A 20,864-nucleotide genomic window follows, 5' to 3' on the forward strand; every position below is an offset into this window, starting at 1 on the left:
ACTGCAAACAAAACAGTCTCTGCATTTGAAATATGAATATGAATGATGTTTAAAGTAGTTTTGGCTAATTTAGATTTATCTTTATTTGTGTTAAGCTTGAAAAACTTAATTCATCCAGTTGTGGTAAATTAAAGTGCATTTTTCTTGCGACAAATTGACAAAAACATGTCAAGAGTAAATTGTCTTATGTCTGAAATCGAACCACTTTAGGAATATTACGAGTTTTCAGTGTTTTTTTGTGGCGTTTGTTTAAAAATGGCAGAGCAAAAAACAGATTTACAGTTTAGCAAAAAGTCTCGGAAGACGTGACGATTTGGTCCCAACATTATTTAACTGTTTAAAAAGTTTGTCGCAGCAGAAAAGTAGAAATGAGTCAAAAAGTGTAGGAAAAACTTTGAGGCACAAGATCAGCAAAAAACACTTTCACGACTTGAATTCAGCGTTTGAGCAGTTTGGACCAGAATATGTTTACGAAATATGACAGATCTTATTATTTATACGATATTTTCAGGTTGTGGTACGTTAAATTCATGATGTCCCATAATGTGTGTTTTTGTTTGGTTTTATGTATATTCTAATGGTAATTTTGAATCCCCCGTTTATTTCTCTTTATTTAAGTTTCTTTGTGTCTCAGGCCGGTTTCTATCACTATAACTAACACGTTTAATCCGCTCAGACCGAGTCAAAGTCTAAAAAGTCGATTGAGTCGATCTAAACTGGTCAAAAATGCTCAAATACAGCGGAAGATTTAGAATTTAAGTAATTTTCGCTCGTGACGATTCAGCCACAGTTTCGCCTTTAAGTCTGTGTTTTCAGGCAACATTCACCACATCGTTCAGGCGTTCTCCCGTTTGTCGCGTCGTTCAGGCGTTCTCCTCCTTCTCCTCCTCCTCTTCGTAGTATCGGTTTCGTTTGATCAGTTCCTCCACGCTCAGCTCCTCCTTCTCCTCCGCCTCCTCGCTGTCCCAGAATCCCACGTCCTGAGACCGAACAAACCAACGTTTAAGCACAACGAGCTGTCCTGTGTGGCCCCTCCCCCATCTGGCTGCCCCTCCCACACCTGCTTGCTGCCCCTCCCACACCTGCTGCTCCTGACTGCCCCTCCCACACCTGCTGCTCCTGACTGCCCCTCCCACACCTGCTGCTCCTGACTGCCCCTCCCACACCTGCTGCTCCTGACTGCCCCTCCCTCACCTGCTGCTCCTGACTGCCCCTCCCCCGACTGCCCCTCCCCTCACCTGCTGCTCCTGACTGCCCCTCCCACATTTGCTGCTCCTTACTGCCCCTCCCTCACTTGCTGCTCCTGACTGCCCCTCCCTCACTTGCTGCTCCTGACTGCCCCTCCCTCACTTGCTGCTCCTGACTGCCCCTCCCTCACCTGCTGCTCCTGACTGCCCCTCCCCCGACAGCCCCTCCCCTCACCTGCTGCTCCTGACTGCCCCTCCCACACCTGACCGCTCCTCTGCCCCTCCCACACCTGACCGCTCCTCTGCCCCTCCCACACCTGACCGCTCCTCTGCCCCTCCCACACCTGACCGCTCCTCTGCCCCTCCCACACCTGACAGCTCCTCTGCCCCTCCCACACTTGCATAATTTCTTCTAGTTTGTTGGGCGTTTCCACATGAAGGGCGGGGCTCTGTACCTGAGAGGAGCGGCTGGCCTCGCCCTCGGCCTCAGAGGGACACAGGGTTGTGTGGTGAAGAGGCTCCTCCTCCTGCTGCTGCTGCTGCTCCTCCTCCTCCTCCTGCTCCTGCACTGGGCTCATGTCTCTCTCTGGCTCGTCTTCTCCGGAGATGCTCTGGATGTCCACACAGCTGTCCTCTGTGGGGGTGTGGCTCGGGGACGAGTGTCCACTGAGCTCTGGACTCATATGCTCCTCCTCCATCGGACCTGAAGGAGGAAATGAGTCTGAGCAATACAGCCACAGTAGTATTCACATGCACTGCAGTAACAGCAAAGTGACGCAAAGAGGACTACTTACTAGGGCTGGTCTTGTCCACCTCCATCTCCTCTAGTGTGGTTGAGACCTGTTCCTCCTCTTCCTCCTTCTCCTCCGGGGGCCATTTTGCTTTGACTTGTTTACCGCCGCTCTTGCTCCCGGACCCCTCCTCTGGACCCTCTGTGCCGTCGCTCTTCTCCTCGGGTTCGATCCGTGGAGGCCACGAGATCTTCAGGCGGCGCTTCTCGCTTGGCTTGTCGACGCCCTTGTCCGGCGTCTTGTCCGGAGACGCTCCCTGCCCCAGCGCCTCCATCGTGGCGGTCAGGACGGTGACTTTGGCGAGCGGCGAGTCCTCCACACACGGACTGGGCCAGACGAGGGCAGTTACGTCACAATAGAACACATAGGTATCAACTGACGGTATGACTTCCTGGCAGTGACTCGATGTTCCTCACCTGTAGTCGTCCTCGGGCGTGTCCTGGAGCCTGGCGGAGGGAGGGCCCTGTTCCTGCAGCGGGAGACTGGTCGGGGGGCTCTGTGCGGGCCCCTCACCCTCAGCTTTGGGGTCCCACAGCTCCTTGTGAGGCCGGTGCCCGAAGCCCTCGTCGTAGTTCCCCTTCGCCTTGAAGAGTTGGCAGAAGTGAGGTTTGCAGTAGACGTTGTTGTGCAGCGACGCGTAGCTCCCCAAACTGGCAACGCAAAGAGGGTGTTATAGTTTCACCTGCGTGCGCTCGGGTCAGTTATAGTTTCACCTGAGTGCGCTTGTGTCAGTTATAGTTTCACCCGAGTGCGCTTGTGTCAGTTATAGTTTCACCTGCGTGCGCTCGTGTCAGTTATAGTTTCACCTGAGTGCGCTCGTGTCAGTTATAGTTTCACCCGAGTGCGCTTGTGTCAGTTATAGTTTCACCTGCGTGCGCTCGTGTCAGTTATAGTTTCACCTGAGTGCGCTCGTGTCAGTTATAGTTTCACCCGAGTGCGCTTGTGTCAGTTATAGTTTCACCTGCGTGCGCTCGTGTCAGTTATAGTTTCACCTGAGTGCGCTCGTGTCAGTTATAGTTTCACCCGAGTGCGCTTGTGTCAGTTATAGTTTCACCTGCGTGCGCTCGTGTCAGTTATAGTTTCACCTGAGTGCGCTTGTGTCAGTTATAGTTTCACCTGAGTGTGCTTGAGTCAGTTATAGTTTCACCTGAGTGCGCTCGTGTCAGTTATAGTTTCACCCGCGTGCGCTCGCGTCAGTTATAGTTTCACCTGAGTGTGCTCGTGTCAGTTATAGTGTCGTGTCCGTTATAGTTTCACCTGAGTGTGATTGTGCCAGTTAGTTTCACCTGCGTGCGCTCGTGTCAGTTATAGTTACACCCGAGTGCGCTTGTGTCAGTTATAGTTACACCTGAAAGCGCTTGTGTCAGTTATAGTTTCACCTGAGTGCGCTCGTGTCAGTTATAGTTTCACCCACGTGCGCTCGTGTCAGTTATAGTTTCACCCGCGTGCACTCGTGTCAGTTATAGTTTCACCTGAGTGCGCTCGTGTCAGTTAGTTTCACCCACGTGCGCTCGTGTCAGTTATAGTTTCACCTGAGTGTGCTCGTGTCAGTTATAGTTTCACCTGAGTGTGATTGTGCCAGTTATAGTTTCACCTGAGTGCGCTCGTGTCAGTTATAGTTTCACCTGCGTGCGCTGGTGTCAGTTATAGTTTCACCTGAGTGCGCTGGTGTCAGTTATAGTTTCACCTGAGTGCGCTGGTGTCAGTTATAGTTTCACCTGAGTGCGCTCGTGTCAGTTATAGTTTCACCTGAGTGCGCTGGTGTCAGTTATAGTTTCACCTGAGTTGCAGTTATAGTTTCACCTGAGTTTGCTGTTGCAGTGCGCGCAGCGGAAGCACGAGCTGTGGTAAACGCTCTGATTGGCCACAAGCCGCTCCAGAGGATAAACAGTCTTCTGGCACGAGACGCAGGACTCACGAGCCGCCGTGGCACAGAAACCCTGCGAGGGAAAAGGACAACATCAGGGCCCCGCCCACAAAAGAGGACGCAAACTCCGCACTTTACCCTGGGGGTCCGAGGCAGAGGGGAGTCTTTGTGATGGGTAGCGGGTCCTGAAAGACAAGAGCAGTGACACCAGCTGAGCATCAGAGGGAGACACTGGTGTAAAGGGCGAGCGGTTTACGCGTCGGGAGCAGCGAATCCAGAACGATTAAGAGCAGATTCTTCAGAGTCGTGTAACGAGAAAGATAGTTACCGTTTTTCTCTGGAGTGAAGATCTTTCTGTTCATAGAAGTTTCAGACTCTGGACTCTGAAGAAGAAAAGGACGTTTAGGCAATGGTGGAAAAAGTACAAACACAAATAATGCCGAAGATTTGTTGTTTTGTGTTTATCGGCCTTTAAACCTGCTTTAGCTTAGCTTCTCATGTTTTAGAAAAAAAGCCCCCCTTGGGACTAACTGAGCTTTGGCTCCAACTACTGGCTTCAGAGGGAATTACACACAGTTGAATATAAGTTTCCTCCCACTTCCTGGTCTCCCTCGCTTGCACTTCCTGGTCTCCCTCGCTTGCACTTCCTGGTCTCTCTTACTTCCACTTCCTGTCACAGTATTAGAGTTACAGTTGAGCTCGAGTGGTTTTGTCCGCACCGTTTCCAGACTGAACGGAGGCACGTTTTCCTTCTGCTTCCCACAGAACCCATCCAGCGTCTCGCCCTGTAACAAAGACACAGGACTTTAGCTCGCGACCATAACGATGGCGACAACAACGTCAACGACGGCGGCGACGATGATTTTGATGTTAAGATTAAGGGTCAGAGAAATGTGGATCAAGTATCTCGCTTAAAGAGAATGGAAATGACCACAAGAGGGCAGCGTGTGTGTGTGTCCATGTGCGTGTGACTCACAGGAGGCGTGGTCTCTTTGGAAATGGCCGCCTGGTACAGAGCCATTCGGTCTCTGAGGGGCGTGGACTCGGCCAGGCTCCCGTCGGCTGAAACCCAAAACACACGTCAGAAGAAGATAACCCCCGACAAGAACGCAACAGACATGAAGACAATATTAAGGTCTTTTCGTTTACATGTATCCGAGTCTGGGAGCGGCAAGTGGCTCCGTGACACGTGACTAAATACAGGGAAGTGGGCGGGGCAAAGGATTAGGTGAAAACGCTGGGGCCTGGCGTTGCAGGAAATCAATCAAAATGCTTTAAACGCGCTTTAATGATCACGTGACTCTGATGGAACCTTTAGACTCTGACGGAACCTTTAGACTCTGACGGAACCTTTAGACTCTGACGGAACCTTTAGACTCATGTACCTGAGACGTTTGTGTCCATGGTGTTGCTTTTCACCGTCTGCTCCGAGCCCTGAAACAGACCAGAGGTCAGAGGTCAGATCAGCACCAGCCCCTGAAACCACAAAACTAAAGTCCAGGTTGTTGTCATCAGAGTTTCAGGGGCCCTAAAGTGGATCTGGGCCCCTGAGAACAAGACCTGGTGGAATAAAGAATGAGCCGTGTTAAATGAGGTGAAAAACAATAACTTCCAAAACGCAGAAAACAGGAAGTGACACGCGTTTGGTTCCAATGCGTCTTTACTTCTAGTTCTGGGCCGCCAAAAGCCTTGAGCTGGCCCTGGATTTAAGAACGTTCCGGACTAAAAAGGTTTCAGCGTCTTTCCACTCGCACGGACTGTAAAGTTCCGAGCATTTTCCCTCATCATCGTCCACGTTAATTTATGTGTTTTAAAAGTCTCCCTCGGGTTTTCGTGGCTCCCGGACGTGTCGAGACGATTATCACGTTCCAAACTCTTCTGCGAGTTTGTGATTCCTCTGGAGCGAGTCTGAACGGCGTCTGAACGCCTCCAGCTCAGAGATTTGAACTTTCAGGCGTTCATTTTGTGCCTCGAGTCGTGCAACAAGAAGAGACGAGTGTCAGAGCCAGAAAGATATTTTAATTAAAAGAGATATTGTGCTTTTAATAAAGTTATAATCTGCACAAGTAATTTCATAGTTTAGATCAATATTGTGATTTTAAAATGTCCAAACAAAGCTCTGTTGAAGAGCAGAGGATTTGTGTTAGCGCTCCATCTACTGGCAGTAGAGGGAATTACCACGGGGAAATAAAAGCTAACGTTAGCACACAGTTGTAATGAAGGTGATTTGAGTCGGATTAAACGGCTCTGGAGAAAGTCTGTGACGAGGAACAGTTTAAATATATAATATATAGTGAGGAAATGTTCATCGTCTGTGCATTTCCACTGTCAGAGAAGGAATGAAAAAAAAAAACTGGAAATCACATTTTTAGATAGATTTTTGAATAATCCATTTGTTTGTTATTGTATCACGCTTTGAGAGAGGAAATGTCACGCTTAATTTAAGAGATGTTATTTTACAGAAAAATACAAAAACTATTCTCACAAGTGAAAATAAAATGTTCAGATGATGAAAACGAAGCTCCAAAACAAGTCACATTTCTCATTGAGACATTATTGTGGCAGGTTTAATCAAATAAAATCAGAACAAAGTCAAAAACAAGCCTAAAATGTGACTAAACGAGGCAAAAGGACAAAGAGCGTCTCCTCAGGATCTTCTTCTGACAGACACAGGGGGGTTTGGGCCGTATGAGAGGACCGGGGAGAAGGGGGGGGGGGCTCTGCCGGGAAAACCAAAGGGGGGCTCTGGGGGAGGGACCATGGGGGGCTCTGGGGGAGGGACCAGGGGCGGCTCTGGGGGAGGGACCAAACAAAGACCGGCTGCACTCACAGTCCAGGTTTAGTCCCAGGTTTAGTCCCAGGTTTAGTCCCAGGTTTAGTCCCAGGTTTAGTCCCAGGTTTAGTCCCAGGTTTAGTCCCGGTCTGGGCCAGGTTTAGTCCCGGTCTGGGCCAGGTTTAGTCCCGGTCTGGGCCAGGTTTAGTCCAGGTTTGTTATTATTAATTGAGTTTGAAACGTTACTATGGTGATAAAATCTTTCATTCACTTTGTCAACATAAGTCATGATTAAACACACTTGTAGTTAAACTGTTCTGTGTGAATAAACAGGGAACAATTTACTCTCCCGTTTTTACATGTAGCGTGTAGCACAGACTTGAAAGACTTACAACTGCAGCAGGTGGCGCTAAATTCACCTTTCCAGTCTGCTGCACACCGCCATTAAAAGCAACACAAGAATGAGGTAATAATGATAACACGCCGTCTCACCCGATGATGTCATAACGCACAGTTTCACCTGATGATGTCATAACCGGACTTGAACAGCAGCTATTGTTGTCGACCACATTAAAAAGTCTAAAGAATAAAATGTAAAAAACAACTTTGGATTCTGGAGGTTTTTTAGACATTTTCCAAATAAATACACGTAAATTTTAGTAAGAAAATATGAAATACAAAGACTCCGCTGCTCCAAACAAAGATACTGATCAAATGTGCCACGATTAAACGCAGTTATCGATTAAATATCTGTCAATTTAATCATCCAAATGAAAAATTCAGAGCTTTTATGACAAAGACACTTGCGCTTTGTCTGGGTCACATTTAGTACAAGTCACATTCTTCTCATGTGATTATGTGACGACAGAAACAGTAAAACTCAATATCCTGAAATAAACTACACGGACCATGATCCTTTGCTCCGCGTCAGGAAACGGGAGACTTATTAAGCACGTTTACATCTCGAGTCTTTACGATGACTAAAACACTCAAGATTCAGCCAAAGAACAATCAAATAACAGTTTAACAAAAGAAACAGCTCCAGACAAAACCACAAACGACTCAGATAATGATTTTAGCTGCGACACAAAAAGTGAAACGATTGTAATAAAAAGAAAAGTTCAGCTCCGTTTGGACACAAGAAGAAAGCGTTTACCTGAGAGACGCTCGTGATGGAGACAAAAAGACTGAGCTGCAGGAGGAGGACAGAGAGAGAGAGGCGGGGCAAGAGGGGCGGGGGCGGGGTGGGGGCGGGACGGAGGGGCGGGGTCTAACAGACGCTGTGTCACGGGTCAAACGGGAAATGTGGCTCCAGAGTCTCAAGCGAGAAGAGAAAAACGTGAAGCTTCTGCTGTTGTTTCCTCGTCTGGTCCCGGTCCGGTCCAGGTCCGGTCCCGGCCCGTCCCAGTCCAGTCCCAGTCCAGTCCCGGCCCGTCCCAGTCCAGTCCCGGCCCGTCCCAGTCCCAGTCCAGTCTCGGCCCGTCCCAGTCCAGTCCCGTCCCAGTCCCGTCCCGTCCCAGTCCCGTCCCAGTCCCACACATTATGCAGTTCCTGGAGCGTGTTGTGGCCCCTAAATGAATGTGGGGGCGGGGCTTTGTTGGGGCGAGCATCTGGTATATGACAGGAGAGAGAGGGAGAGAGGGAGAAAAAGAGAGGATTATTCTGCCTTCATTTGCTCCTCGTGTTTCCTAAAGTTCTGACTCAAAAACATAGGAGAAAAAAGAAACAAAAGATAAACAGAAAAAGAGATGAGCGTCAGATACAGAGAGTGAAAGTTAGAGCATTACATCATACCAGCAGAGGTCAAAGGTCAAAAGTCAGAGGCTGCAGCTCTACACACTGAAGCCCTTTGTGAAGAGCCGACTGTACACATTTATCTAAACCGCTCAGACTTTTGATTGTGCATTTCTTCCGTCGTTTTTGCTCGACTCGAAAAGGAGCGATAAAAAGTTACCGATTCACTTCACAATTTCTCAACGTTCCGGCTGCATTTTTCAAACTCTTCTGTGACGTTCAACTGTGAATCGCACAAACAAAATACACAATAAACTCCTCCCGTTTTAATCTAATCTTCTGACTCCGATTATCAGAGCTCAGAATCACAAGCGCCACACATTCCTTTGTCTTCTACGCTCGACTGTTTCAATAAAATCGATTCTAAAAAGGCGTTAAGTGGAGCTAAAGTCGAACAGCACTAAAACAAAGACGAGTCGAAGATCTGACACTGGGACGAGGCCATCGCTCCGTTTCCACTGGTTCACTTTAGACAGAATCAGTCAAACCATTTGGGGAAAATATCTGATTTATTATTTGTTATTTATTTTCTTTGTGAATGTTTAAACCTCTAAACGTGAAATACCGTTTGTGAGTTCATAATTAAAAAAACTAATATGAACCACAAGATTTGCAGATTTAGATGTTTTTTTTTAAATTCATTTTACGTTTCAAGATGGGTCGTGGGCCAGATTAGATTGCTCTGAGGGCCTGATTTGGCCCGCAGGCCTTATGTTGCTTTACAGACGCTCTTAACGTGACGAACTGGTCTTAATACGCCGTCTTTTACCGTCTCCTCCCTCTGGACGAACAGAGCGGACCCTGTCGTCACGGTAACACTCGGGCCTCGGGGCAAAAGCATGACCGATGCTTCAGCACAAGCGAGCGAGCAGAAGGTTCAGTGTGAGCTCTCGCCGATCAGGAGAAGTCAGCTGAGACGAGGAGCGGGACATGTGACCAGCTGCAGGACGCCACTGCCGCGGGACGAGATCCACAGTTCAACAGACCATCAGAAATGTGCAAGAACAAGTATGAGCAAAGGACCACCAGAAGTACCACTAAGTATTAGCAAAGCACCACCAGAAGTACCACCAAGTATGAGCAAAGGACCACCAGAAGTACCACCAAATATGAGCAAAAGACCACCAGAGGTCCCACAAAGTATGAGCAAAGGACCACCAGAAGTACCACAAAGTATGAGCAAAGGACCACTAGGAGTACCACAAAGTATGAGCAAAGGACCACTAGGAGTACCACCAAGTATGAGCAAAGGACCACCAGAAGTACCACCAAGTATGAGCAAAGGACCACCAGAAGTACCACCAAGTATGAGCAAAGGACCACCAGAAGTACCACCAAGTATGAGCAAAGGACCACCAGAAGTACCACCAAGTATGAGCAAAGGACCACCAGAAGTACCACCAAGTATGAGCAAAGGACCACCAGAAGTACCACCAAGTATGAGCAAAGGACCACCAGAAGTACCACCAAGTATGAGCAAAGGACCACCAGAAATACCACCAAGTATGAGCAAAAGACCACCAGAAGTACCACCAAGTATGAGCAAAGGACCACCAGAAGTACCACCCTCTGTGATGTCAGTGTGCGACACAGAGACAGTTTAAACCATGGTTGGACTAAATAAAGGCGTTTTATGGGCTTATTGTGCGTCAGATCAGAACTGTGAGTTTGGCTCTTGTTTAGTCTGGTTGCTCGGTAACAGCTGTGGAATTACCTCAACCTGTGTCCAACCAGGAAGTACAACTATAAACTTTACACAAACGGGGCAAATGTTGAGTCAAACCTTAAATATGAATTGTGTTTTAGTGAAATGTGTGGTCTAAGGTCTCAGAGCCTTTAGTTCTGACCTGCTCAAACATCTTCTTGAGGCTGGTGAGTGGGACACTGGGCCGCTCCTCCTCAGGCACCGCCTCGTGTGCTGCTGCTGCCTCAGACGTTCCCTCGGGCTTGTCCATGACTCGGCTGGTCTCCACGCTGGACTCCTCGGGTTCCTCCACGCAGATCCGGGGCGCAGAGTGGCTGAGGAGCGGCCTCTGGAGGACGGCGTTCTCGGGGGTGCAGGGCCGAGGAGGAGGAGCAGCCTGCGTCTGCTGCGGAGGTTCTGCTTCTTCCCAGCGTTTCTTTAAAGCACTCAGATTCCCCGAACTCAGAGTCAGAGGTTTCTCAGTCTGTGGAGGAAGAAAAAGAGCATGAAGTTTGTGCTGGAGACAAAAGACTCGACCGAGACGCGTTCATCTTCAGACTCCAGGATAAACCCAGAAGTGCATGTAAATGTGCATCGCCGTCACTGACAGTTTGACAGGAAGTGGAGTGACTGACGGCGCAGGTCACTGCTCATGGAGAAGGTCAACTGTGAGAAGGTCCATGTTCTAGTGTGAATGTTGTGGAGACCATGGCCCCGCCCCAGGAAGGTTCAAATGGTGAAATATTTTGGAAGGATCAATTGGCTGAATGAAGACAAGTTTATCACGAGATGTGTTTGTGTAGAACAATATCTCATGTAGAACAAGAGATGTTCTTCTGAAATGACTCGTGTCGTTTCCTGCTCAGACAGTTTCACGTCCAAGTGCGACGAGTTTTATTCTTTTAATGACAAAGTTGTGAAAAGTAAAAACGTCACAATTCAAACATCAGCTTCAGACCTCGAGCGCTCTCACTTTTCACCTGACGACACTGAGATCATCAGCAGCTCCATGTGCTCCACCACATTTCTAAAGTCTGTGCTGAGCTAGCGTGTTAGCATACTGAGCTAGCGTGATAGCACCACTCACTCACTTCAGTCTGGAACATTCACAACACGACAAGTCGTTAAAACCGTTTCTGGGAAAAGTCTTTGATAAAGTTGTCCATTTACAGCTTAACCACTTCCTCAAACTGAACCATGTGGTGTTTCAGATCACGTCACAGACTGAGACTGCTGTTGTCATGGTGACGATGACATCCTCCTGAACACTGACAAGGGCAAAGCCTCAGTCTTAATTCTGTTAGATCTGAGTGCTGCTTTTGACACTGTCGATCATGGGACCCTCTTACAGAGACTAGAGGACTGGGTGGTCATCACTGGCCCCGCCCTAAACTGGTTAAGGTTCTATCTGGAAGACAGGAAGTACTTTGTGTCTCAGACCACATGCCCCGGACCTGTGGGTGCCCCAAGGGTCAGTCCTGGGACCCCTTCTGTTCAACCTCTACATGCTGCCGTTAGGTCAGAATCCCTCTGTGACGTCATCAATATGCGACATGTTGCCCTCAGTTTAAACAATCATCTAAATAAAGCTGATATTGGGTATTATCATTAGTCCAAACATAACTAGAGTGTCATTTATACAGATTGTAGTTTAGAACATTCAGCGCATTTTAAGGGGTACTACTACTACTACTACTACTACTACTACTACTACTACTACTACTACTACTACTACTACTACTACTACTACTACTACTACTACTACTACTACTACTACTACTACTACTACTACTACTACTACTACTACTACTACTACTACTACTACTACTACTACTACTACTACTACTACTACTACTACTACTACTACTACTACTACTACTACTACTACTACTACTACTACTACTACTACTACTACTACTACTACTACTACTACTACTACTACTACTACTACTACTACTACTACTACTACTACTACTACTACTACTACTACTACTACTACTACTACTACTACTACTACTACTACTACTACTACTACTACTACTACTACTACTACTACTACTACTACTACTACTACTACTACTACTACTACTACTACTACTACTACTACTACTACTACTACTACTCACTAAAACTCACTAAAACTCACTGAACACAATTATACGTCTGGTTTTACTCAACATTTTGCCCGTTTGTCCCACATTTGTTGTAAAGTTTGTAGTTGTACTTCCTGGTTGGACGTGAGCCACAGACATGACACAGGTAGAGGTCATTCCACAGCTGTTACCTAGCAACCAGACCGTAAACAAGAGCCAAACTCCACATAAATGACACAACAGTTCTAATCTGACACACAATAATACCATAAAATACTTTTAATTAGTCCAACCATGGTTTAAACTGTCTGTGTCGCACACTGATGACATCACAGAGGGACTCGGCTCCACTTCCTGTCATTTTAAAAACTCTTTAACATTTCTTCGCAAACTGACACTTAACGGAAGTAAAACTGATAAATATTTACCACAGGTTCTACACCATCAAACTAAGTCAGAAGTAGAAAAAACAGGAGAATGTCCCATGAGGACTTTAAACATCAGGTTCTTCTCATTTAGTCTCAAATTAAAAGGTAGAAAACGATTGAAACGTGGATGGTTCTGGAAACAGGAAGATGAAGCCCACAAACGACTTCTGCAGCTCTAAACTAGAACAGAGAGCTCTAATCCGAGTCCGCAGCTCTAATCAGAGTCCGCAGCTCTGAACTAGAACAAATGGCTCTAAACTGGAACCGAGAGCTCTAATCTGAGTCCGAAAGATCTGCGTTTGTTCCACGTAAACACTTTGTTCGCGTTTGGATCTGCACAAACACGCTCAGAAATGCTTTTGCCCCTGGACACGTTCAAACGCAGAAGAACACGAGGAAATACTTCACTTTTAAACACATTTTATTGTAATTACTTCACATTTTACTGTTAATACTTCACATTTTACTGTTAATACTTCACATTTTGCTGCGTTCGAGAGCTTGAGTCTGTACTTTATGCTCCACTACATTTAGAAAAAGGACTGAAAAGTGAAAAGAGCTGCTCAAAAGGCAGAGAAGTTTGTCTTTTCAGCACGTTTACCACCAAGTATTCTGCGTAAAAGATGAATATTGTGATTATTTGGATCACAATATGAATCAGAATCGTTAAGTTATTTCCGTTCAGTCTTTGCTCTAAAAAGTAAGAACTGAACATTATGTCTGTCACTGTCACTTTTGAGTCAGATGAAACTGGTCATGGACGACTTTAAATCACGAGGAATGTAAAAATATCAGAGTAATTGTTTAGTATTGTGTGAAGAAGAATCAGATTTAAAGTTAAGATCGCTACTTTAAGTTTTAAGGACGACTTTTGAGCTGCAAAAAATGCTCTAAAAATGTGAAATAATTAGCTTTTTTAGTCTTAAAGTACATTTTTAAACTTTTACTCAAGTAGATTTTACGTGTTTAATGAAGTATTTTTTTGGCTTTTGTTTTTATTTTTTGATATTTTAACTGCACCAAACTGAACATTTATTGATTCAAAATGCACCATTAAAACGCTGAAATCAGTGAAGCTGGTGAAAGGTAAAAGTGTGGCGCTGGTGAAAGGTAAAAGTGTGGCGCTGGTGAAAGGTAAAAGTGTGGCGCTGGTGAAAGGTAAAAGTGTGGCGCTGGTCAAAGGTAAAAGTGTGGCGCTGGTGAAAGGTAAAAGTGTGGCGCTGGTGAAAGGTAAAAGTGTGGCGCTGGTCAAAGGTAAAAGTGTGGCGCTGGTCAAAGGTAAAAGTGTGGCGCTGGTCAAAGGTAAAAGTGTGGCGCTGGTGAAAGGTAAAAGTGTGGCGCTGGTCAAAGGTAAAAGTGTGGCGCTGGTCAAAGGTAAAAGTGTGGCGCTGGTCAAAGGTAAAAGTGTGGCGCTGGTGAAAGGTAAAAGTGTGGCGCTGGTGAAAGGTAAAAGTGTGGCGCTGGTCAAAGGTAAAAGTGTGGCGCTGGTCAAAGGTAAAAGTGTGGCGCTGGTGAAAGGTAAAAGTGTGGCGCTGGTGAAAGGTAAAAGTGTGGCGCTGGTCAAAGGTAAAAGTGTGGCGCTGGTGAAAGGTAAAAGTGTGGCGCTGGTCAAAGGTAAAAGTGTGGCGCTGGTGAAAGGTAAAAGTGTGGCGCTGGTCAAAGGTAAAAGTGTGGCGCTGGTCAAAGGTAAAAGTGTGGCGCTGGTCAAAGGTAAAAGTGTGGCGCTGGTCAAAGGTAAAAGTGTGGCGCTGGTCAAAGGTAAAAGTGTGGCGCTGGTGAAAGGTAAAAGTGTGGCTCTGGTAAAAAGTGTGGCTCTGGTGAAAGGTAAAAAGTGTGGCGCTGCTGAAAGGTAAAAGTGTGGCGCTGCTGAAAGGTAAAAGTGTGGCGCTGCTGAAAGGTAAGTGTGGCGCTGCTGAAAGGTAAAAGTGTGGCGCTGCTGAAAGGTAAAAGTGTGGCGCTGCTGAAAGGTAAAAGTGTGGCTCTGGTGAAAGGTAAAAGTGTGGCTCTGGTGAAAGGTAAAAGTGTGGCTCCGGTGAAAGGTAAAAGTGTGGCTCCGGTGAAAGGTAAAAGTGTGGCTCTGGTGAAAGGTAAAAGTGTGGCTCTGGTGAAAGGTAAAAGTTGCGCAGAGGAAAGAGGAAGCGCAGAGAGGAAGAGGAAGCGCAGCGGGGAAGAGGAAGCGGCGGCAGAGGTGAGAACAGGAAACGAGCAGAAAGTCCAAAACGAAGAGTAAAACAAGAACGTTAAAAAAGACCTGAGAGCGAATCCTCCGAAGAACGAGTCGAGGAGCGAGGCTTTGTGGAGAAGAAGGTCTGAGGAGAAGAGAGGAAGAGAGAGAGAGAGAGAGAACCAGATGTGGACGGAGGGAGGAGCCACCCCGCCCCCGACTACAAGAGGAGGGGGGAGAGAGAGTAATGAGGTGAGAGAGAGAGAGAGAGATGAAAGTGAGAGAGAAGAAAAGAAAAGAATGAATAAGAAAAGAGGGAAGAGAAGAGAAGATGGAAAGAAGTGAGACAGAAGAGAGGGAGAAAGTGAGAAAAGAGAGGGAAGCGAAGAGCGATAATACTTGAGTGAGAGAGAGAAAGTGAAAAAGAAAGAATATAAGAGAAAGAAAGGGGGCGAGAGAGAGGGAGAGAAAGAGGGGGAGAGAAAGAGAGAGAGAGGGGGAGAGAAAGAGGGGGGAGGGAGAGAGAAAGGGGGAGGGGGAGAGAAAGAGGGGGAGAGAGAGAAAGAAAGGGGGAAGGGGAGAGAGAAGAGGAGGGGGAGAGAGAAAGAGAGCGAGGGGGAGGGGGAGAGGGAGAATGTAAGTCCAGGAAATGAGGTGCAGTGGGCGAGTGAGCGCAGGGTCAACAGTCGAGTTTCTCTTCGTCATTTTTGGATTCGACAAACACTTCCACTGAACGTGACATAATCTCCAGTAAAAACACACTTTACATTTTACACTTAGAGAGTTTATTTAACACGTTGAAAAACACAAATACAGCAAAATAAAAGTTTTAAAAGTTTATTATTTGTGTTTGTTGTGTTCAGTTTGTGACTCTTTCAAACTCAGATCCAGTTATTTTCAGGTTTATGTTCCAAGAATCAAACTTTGGTGGAACGAATCTCAGAAATAAGGTTTGTGCAAAGTCTGGTTACTATGGCAACCTCGGCAATGACAAATCGGGTCGTGTCAATCACAAGTCGTACTTCGTTTACAGGATTTAAACGGTTAAAAACTGTTAAAAACGGCTCAAAATGTTGAGTCAGTTCTGGGCTTCTTTTACGCTCGGAGCCGCTCAGTGTCGAGCAGTCAGGGCAATCAGAGCCAGCAGTGATTGGCCGATCGAATCCAACATGACCGTGTGTCACAACTATATTTAAACTGTTCTAAAATATAGCCAGATAAGCCTGTTTCCCCCCCTCTTCTGCTGCTGGAGCCTCTACAGGCCGTTGAGCAGTACTGCAGGAAGCTCGGGTCTTCTGCTGCTGCTCAGTCTGTGAGCGTGTTCAGAGGCCCGATCGTGCTCCGCCCTCTAACTTTGACTGAGCATGTGCAGAGGAGAAGAGAAGCTCTAACTGAGCATGTGCAGAGGAGAAGAGAAGCTCTAACTGAGCATGTGCAGAGGAGAAGAGAAGCTCTAACTGAGCATGTGCAGAGGAGAAGAGAAGCCTTAACTGAGCATGTGCAGAGAAGAAAGGCTCTAACTGAGCATGTGCAGAGAAGAAGAAAGGCTCTAACTGAGCATGTGCAGAGAAGAAGAAACCCTAACTGAGCATGTGCAGAGAAGAAACCCTAACTGAGGATGTGCAGAGGAAAAGCCTTAACTGAGCATGTGCAGAGGAGAAGTGAAGCTCTAACTGAGCATGTGCAGAGGAGAAGTGAAGCTTTAACTGAGCATGTGCAGAGGAGAAGAGAAGCCTTAACTGAGCATGTGCAGAGGAGAAGTGAAGCTCTAACTGAGCATGTGCAGAGGAGAAGAGAAGCTCTAACTGAGCATGTGCAGAGAAGAAGCCCTAACTGAGCATGTGCAGAGGAGAAGAGAAGCTCTAACTGAGCATGTGCAGAGAAGAAGAAAGGCTCTAACTGAGCATGTGCAGAGAAGAAGAAAGGCTCTAACTGAGCATGTGCAGAGAAGAAACCCTAACTGAGGATGTGCAGAGGAAAAGCCTTAACTGAGCATGTGCAGAGGAGAAGTGAAGCTCTAACTGAGCATGTGCAGAGGAGAAGTGAAGCTTTAACTGAGCATGTGCAGAGGAGAAGAGAAGCCTTAACTGAGCATGTGCAGAGGAGAAGAGAAGCCTTAACTGAGCATGTGCAGAGGAGAAGTGAAGCTCTAACTGAGCATGTGCAGAGGAGAAGTGAAGCTTTAACTGAGCATGTGCAGAGGAGAAGAGAAGCCTTAACTGAGCATGTGCAGAGAAGTGAAGCTCTAACTGAGCATGTGCAGAGGAGAAGTGAAGCTCTAACTGAGCATGTGCAGAGGAGAAGTGAAGCTGTAACTGAGCATGTGCAGAGGAGAAGAGAAGCTCTAACTGAGCATGTGCAGAGGAGAAGAGAAGCTCTAACTGAGCATGTGCAGAGGAGAAGAGAAGCTTTAACGGAGCATGTGCAGAGGAGAAGAGAAGCTCTAACGGAGCATGTGCAGAGGAGAAGAGAAGCTCTAACTGAGCATGTGCAGAGGAGAAGAGAAGCTCTAACTGAGCATGTGCAGAGGAGAAGAGAAGCTCTAACTGAGCATGTGCAGAGGAGAAGAGAAGCTCTAACTGAGCATGTGCAGAGGAGAAGAGAAGCCTTAACTGAGCATGTGCAGAGAAGAAGAAAGGCTCTAACTGAGCATGTGCAGAGAAGAAGAAAGGCTCTAACTGAGCATGTGCAGAGAAGAAACCCTAACTGAGCATGTGCAGAGGAGAAGTGAAGCCCTAACTGAGCATGTGCAGAGGAGAAGAGAAGCCTTAACTGAGCATGTGCAGAGGAGAAGAGAAGCCTTAACTGAGCATGTGCAGAGGAGAAGTGAAGCTCTAACTGAGCATGTGCAGAGGAGAAGTGAAGCTTTAACTGAGCATGTGCAGAGGAGAAGAGAAGCCTTAACTGAGCATGTGCAGAGGAGAAGTGAAGCTGTAACTGAGCATGTGCAGAGGAGAAGTGAAGCTTTAACGGAGCATGTGCAGAGGAGAAGAGAAGCTCTAACTGAGCATGTGCAGAGGAGAAGAGAAGCTCTAACTGAGCATGTGCAGAGGAGAAGAGAAGCTCTAACTGAGCATGTGCAGAGGAGAAGAGAAGCTTTAACTGAGCATGTGCAGAGGAGAAGAGAAGCTCTAACTGAGCATGTGCAGAGGAGAAGAGAAGCTCTAACTGAGCATGTGCAGAGGAGAAGAGAAGCTCTAACTGAGCATGTGCAGAGGAGAAGAGAAGCTCTAACTGAGCATGTGCAGAGGAGAAGAGAAGCTCTAACTGAGCATGTGCAGAGGAGAAGAGAAGCTCTAACTGAGCATGTGCAGAGGAGAAGAGAAGCTCTAACTGAGCATGTGCAGAGGAGAAGAGAAGCTCTAACTGAGCATGTGCAGAGGAGAAGAGAAGCTCTAACTGAGCATGTGCAGAGGAGAAGAGAAGCTCTAACTGAGCATGTGCAGAGGAGAAGAGTGGACTGAGAGGGACAGACATCTGGCAAATGGAAGAAATGACTCAGACTTTCATGATCATTTAAATGTGCCACAATTTTGTTTTTGACGTGTGTGTCGCTGGTTTTTTGTCAAGTCAAGTAAAAAGTTTCACATTAAATATCTGCTTTTAAAACTTTTAATGGGTCAAATGCAGTGATCTTATGAAAAGTGTGACTGAATATTTGTACTTATCATTTAGTACTTACAGCCTTCTTCTTTTCTGCATTTCCTTCTTCTGCTGCCATCTGATACCTGAAGCACAGAAGAAACAAAAACACCATCAAATATAATTAAATGGAAATAAATATTCCTTTTCACACAAAGAAATGACCAAAACGATCAAGAACATTCCACAAAATAAAAGGAAAATTCAATTTACAGACTTAATTTGATCAAACGTGCTTTTTATTGAATTAGAACAGAAACTTCTAAAGAGTCGCCCCCAAGTGGACGGAATGAACTACTACAACGAGACAACGCTGCACATTTTATTGATCAGACATAGTGGAAGTAGTGGTAGTAGTGGAAGTAGTGGTAGTAGCAGCAGCAGCAGCAGCGGAAGTAGTAGTAGTGGAAGTAGTAGCGGAGGTAGAAGTGGAAGTAGTAGTAGCAGTAGTGGTGGAAGTAGCGGAAGTAGTAGTGGAAGTAGCGGTAGTAGCAGCAGCAGAATTAGAAGTAGTAGTAGCAGCAGTAGTAGCAGAATTAGAAGTAGTAGTAGTAGCAGCAGTATCAGTAGTAGTAGCAGTAGTAGCAGTAGCAGTAGTAGCAGCTGCAGTAGCAGTAGTAGTAGTAGCAGTAGTAGCAGCAGCAGTAAACTAGACTAAACATCCGTATTCCGTTGAAGACGTGATTTTAAACTCATTTCAGTTTTTTATTTTATTTGAAGAAAGTGATAAATGTAATACACTTTATGTTTTTGCTTTTGAAATTCAAGAAAAAAATGACACAATTGTAAATAAACAGATGCTGAAATATAGATCACAATTTTTTCAACTTTTATTATTGTGTCCATTTTTGTCATTTTTTGTCCTCTATAAAAAAGGGACAAATATTCTGTCTATATCTTTTGAAGTGTTTGGAGGAAAAGGCAGTTACTTGTTGAATCGTTCTGCGATGGAGCTGTTCTTTCCTCGGACGATGGACAGTTCTTTGGCCGTGACGCGAACAGACTGAGACGACCACTGTCTGCGCGAGAACGGAGCCACGGACGCCATCTTGGGAAGGTCTCTGTGTTAGGCAGTCTGTGGGGAAAGACAACAGGGAACTTTGAGTAAATAGTCTGTGGTGAGGTCGGGACATTTGGGTCGAGTTTGGAGACCAACAAACTACTGTGGGCCGGGCCTGGGCCGGGCCTGGGTCGAGCCTGGGCCGGGACAATAATTAAAATTACAACTGAATGTTACAGGACAAATATTATGCATCATTTGTTTTGTTTTCAGCCTTTAAACCTGCTCATCTGTAGCACTGCCGTTTCCCCCAGGACTACCCGAGTTTTGGCTCCATCTACTGGCTGCAGAGGGAATTACACAGTTAAACAACATGAGATCCTCAGAGTCACAGATGGAGAAAAGGTCAGTTATGGAGGAGATTCAGAACAGTGTGTTTCTGAGGCTCGGAGGGGAGAAGACTTTAGTGTGAATGAATCTAAACGTGCTCCAGCCGAGTTTGTGACAAGGAACATTAGAACAGGGTTAAAGAGAGAGAAGGACATTCAGCAGAACATGTGTCCTTTAAACCAGAGAGACTCTTGAGTTCCGTTGGTGTGTTCACGCTTTATAATTTTTTGATCGTGAGCGTTACATCAGAAAGTCATTAAACCCTTCCTTATTCTGCCCCGCCCACTTTTGCCTCTTTTCCACAGATCGGCGCTTCCATTTTCAAGTATGAACTCCGGTCACGTCAGTGGAGAATGAGTCTAAAATATGCTCTAAAGTAGATTTATTTGTGTCCAACGTTCATGTGACCAACAGGTCAACAATCCATCGATCCACTGGACCAGAGATTTTACACCAGAACCAGGTTTCCATAGATCACATTTACGCCGGAGACTTTTACACCAGAGTCTTTAAGAGACTTTTACGCCAGAGACTTTTACACCAGAGTCTTTAAGAGACTTTTACGCTAGAGACTTTTACGCCAGAGACTTTTACACCAGAGACTTTTACGCCAGAGTCTTTAAGAGACTTTTACACCAGAGTCTTTAAGAGACTTTTACGCCAGAGACTTTTACACCAGAGACTTTTACGCCAGAGACTTTTACGCCAGAGACTTTTACACCAGAGACTTTTACGCCAGAGTCTTTAAGAGACTTTTACACCAGAGTCTTTAAGAGACTTTTACGCCAGAGACTTTTACGCCAGAGACTTTAAACCAGAGGGACTAAATAAACTCCACCTGCTGGAAAGGCGAGGAGTGAAGCAGTTCAAATGAGGCAAAAACAACATCTGTATTGTTGGTTGATAAGCCGTGTCTTGATGGTGTGTGCACTGAAATGACCAGAATGAGCCTGGTGAAGGTCTATGGAGTTTAAAAACATGGAGGAGAACTTCCTGGATTACCAAGTGATGATGTCATGCAATTGAACCAAGCGTTTCGAACTCTGGAGAA

The 20,864-nt window shown here is 46.2% G+C and overlaps 1 protein-coding gene across 1 annotated transcript; it reads right to left on the minus strand.

The window, feature by feature from the left end:
- lima1a (LIM domain and actin binding 1a) lies at positions 1-19,505 on the minus strand. The gene is made up of 13 exons (XM_072448900.1): positions 19,353-19,505; positions 18,464-18,509; positions 10,260-10,580; positions 5,231-5,279; positions 4,822-4,907; positions 4,565-4,630; positions 4,174-4,228; positions 3,984-4,030; positions 3,782-3,918; positions 2,395-2,628; positions 1,982-2,304; positions 1,643-1,890; positions 1-980 (listed from the first exon to the last, which is right to left on the minus strand). The coding sequence occupies exons 1-13, from the start codon at positions 19,469-19,471 to the stop codon at positions 864-866; spliced, it is 1,848 nt and encodes a 615-aa protein (XP_072305001.1). The 5' UTR covers positions 19,472-19,505; the 3' UTR covers positions 1-863.
- Between the last annotated feature and the right edge of the window lie 1,359 nt (positions 19,506-20,864).

Source organism: Eucyclogobius newberryi, unplaced genomic scaffold, assembly GCF_026437365.1.
Source record: "Eucyclogobius newberryi isolate DKJ021-1_F unplaced genomic scaffold, fEucNew1.0.hap1 SCAF_17, whole genome shotgun sequence".
NCBI classification, from domain to species: Eukaryota; Metazoa; Chordata; class Actinopteri; order Gobiiformes; family Gobiidae; genus Eucyclogobius; species Eucyclogobius newberryi.

Bases quoted from the DNA above. Each gene is read 5' to 3' on its own strand.
- lima1a (XM_072448900.1), bottom strand. From the start codon at position 19,471: ATGGCGTCCGTGGCTCCGTTCTCGCGCAGACAGTGGTCGTCTCAGTCT. The intron at 5,280-10,259 runs GTCAGAACTAAA...GGTCTGTTTCAG, and splicing joins TCAAGAAGATGTTTGAGCAG to GGCTCGGAGCAGACGGTGAA. The intron at 2,305-2,394 runs GTGAGGAACATC...CGTCTGGCCCAG, and splicing joins ACGCCCGAGGACGACTACAG to TCCGTGTGTGGAGGACTCGC.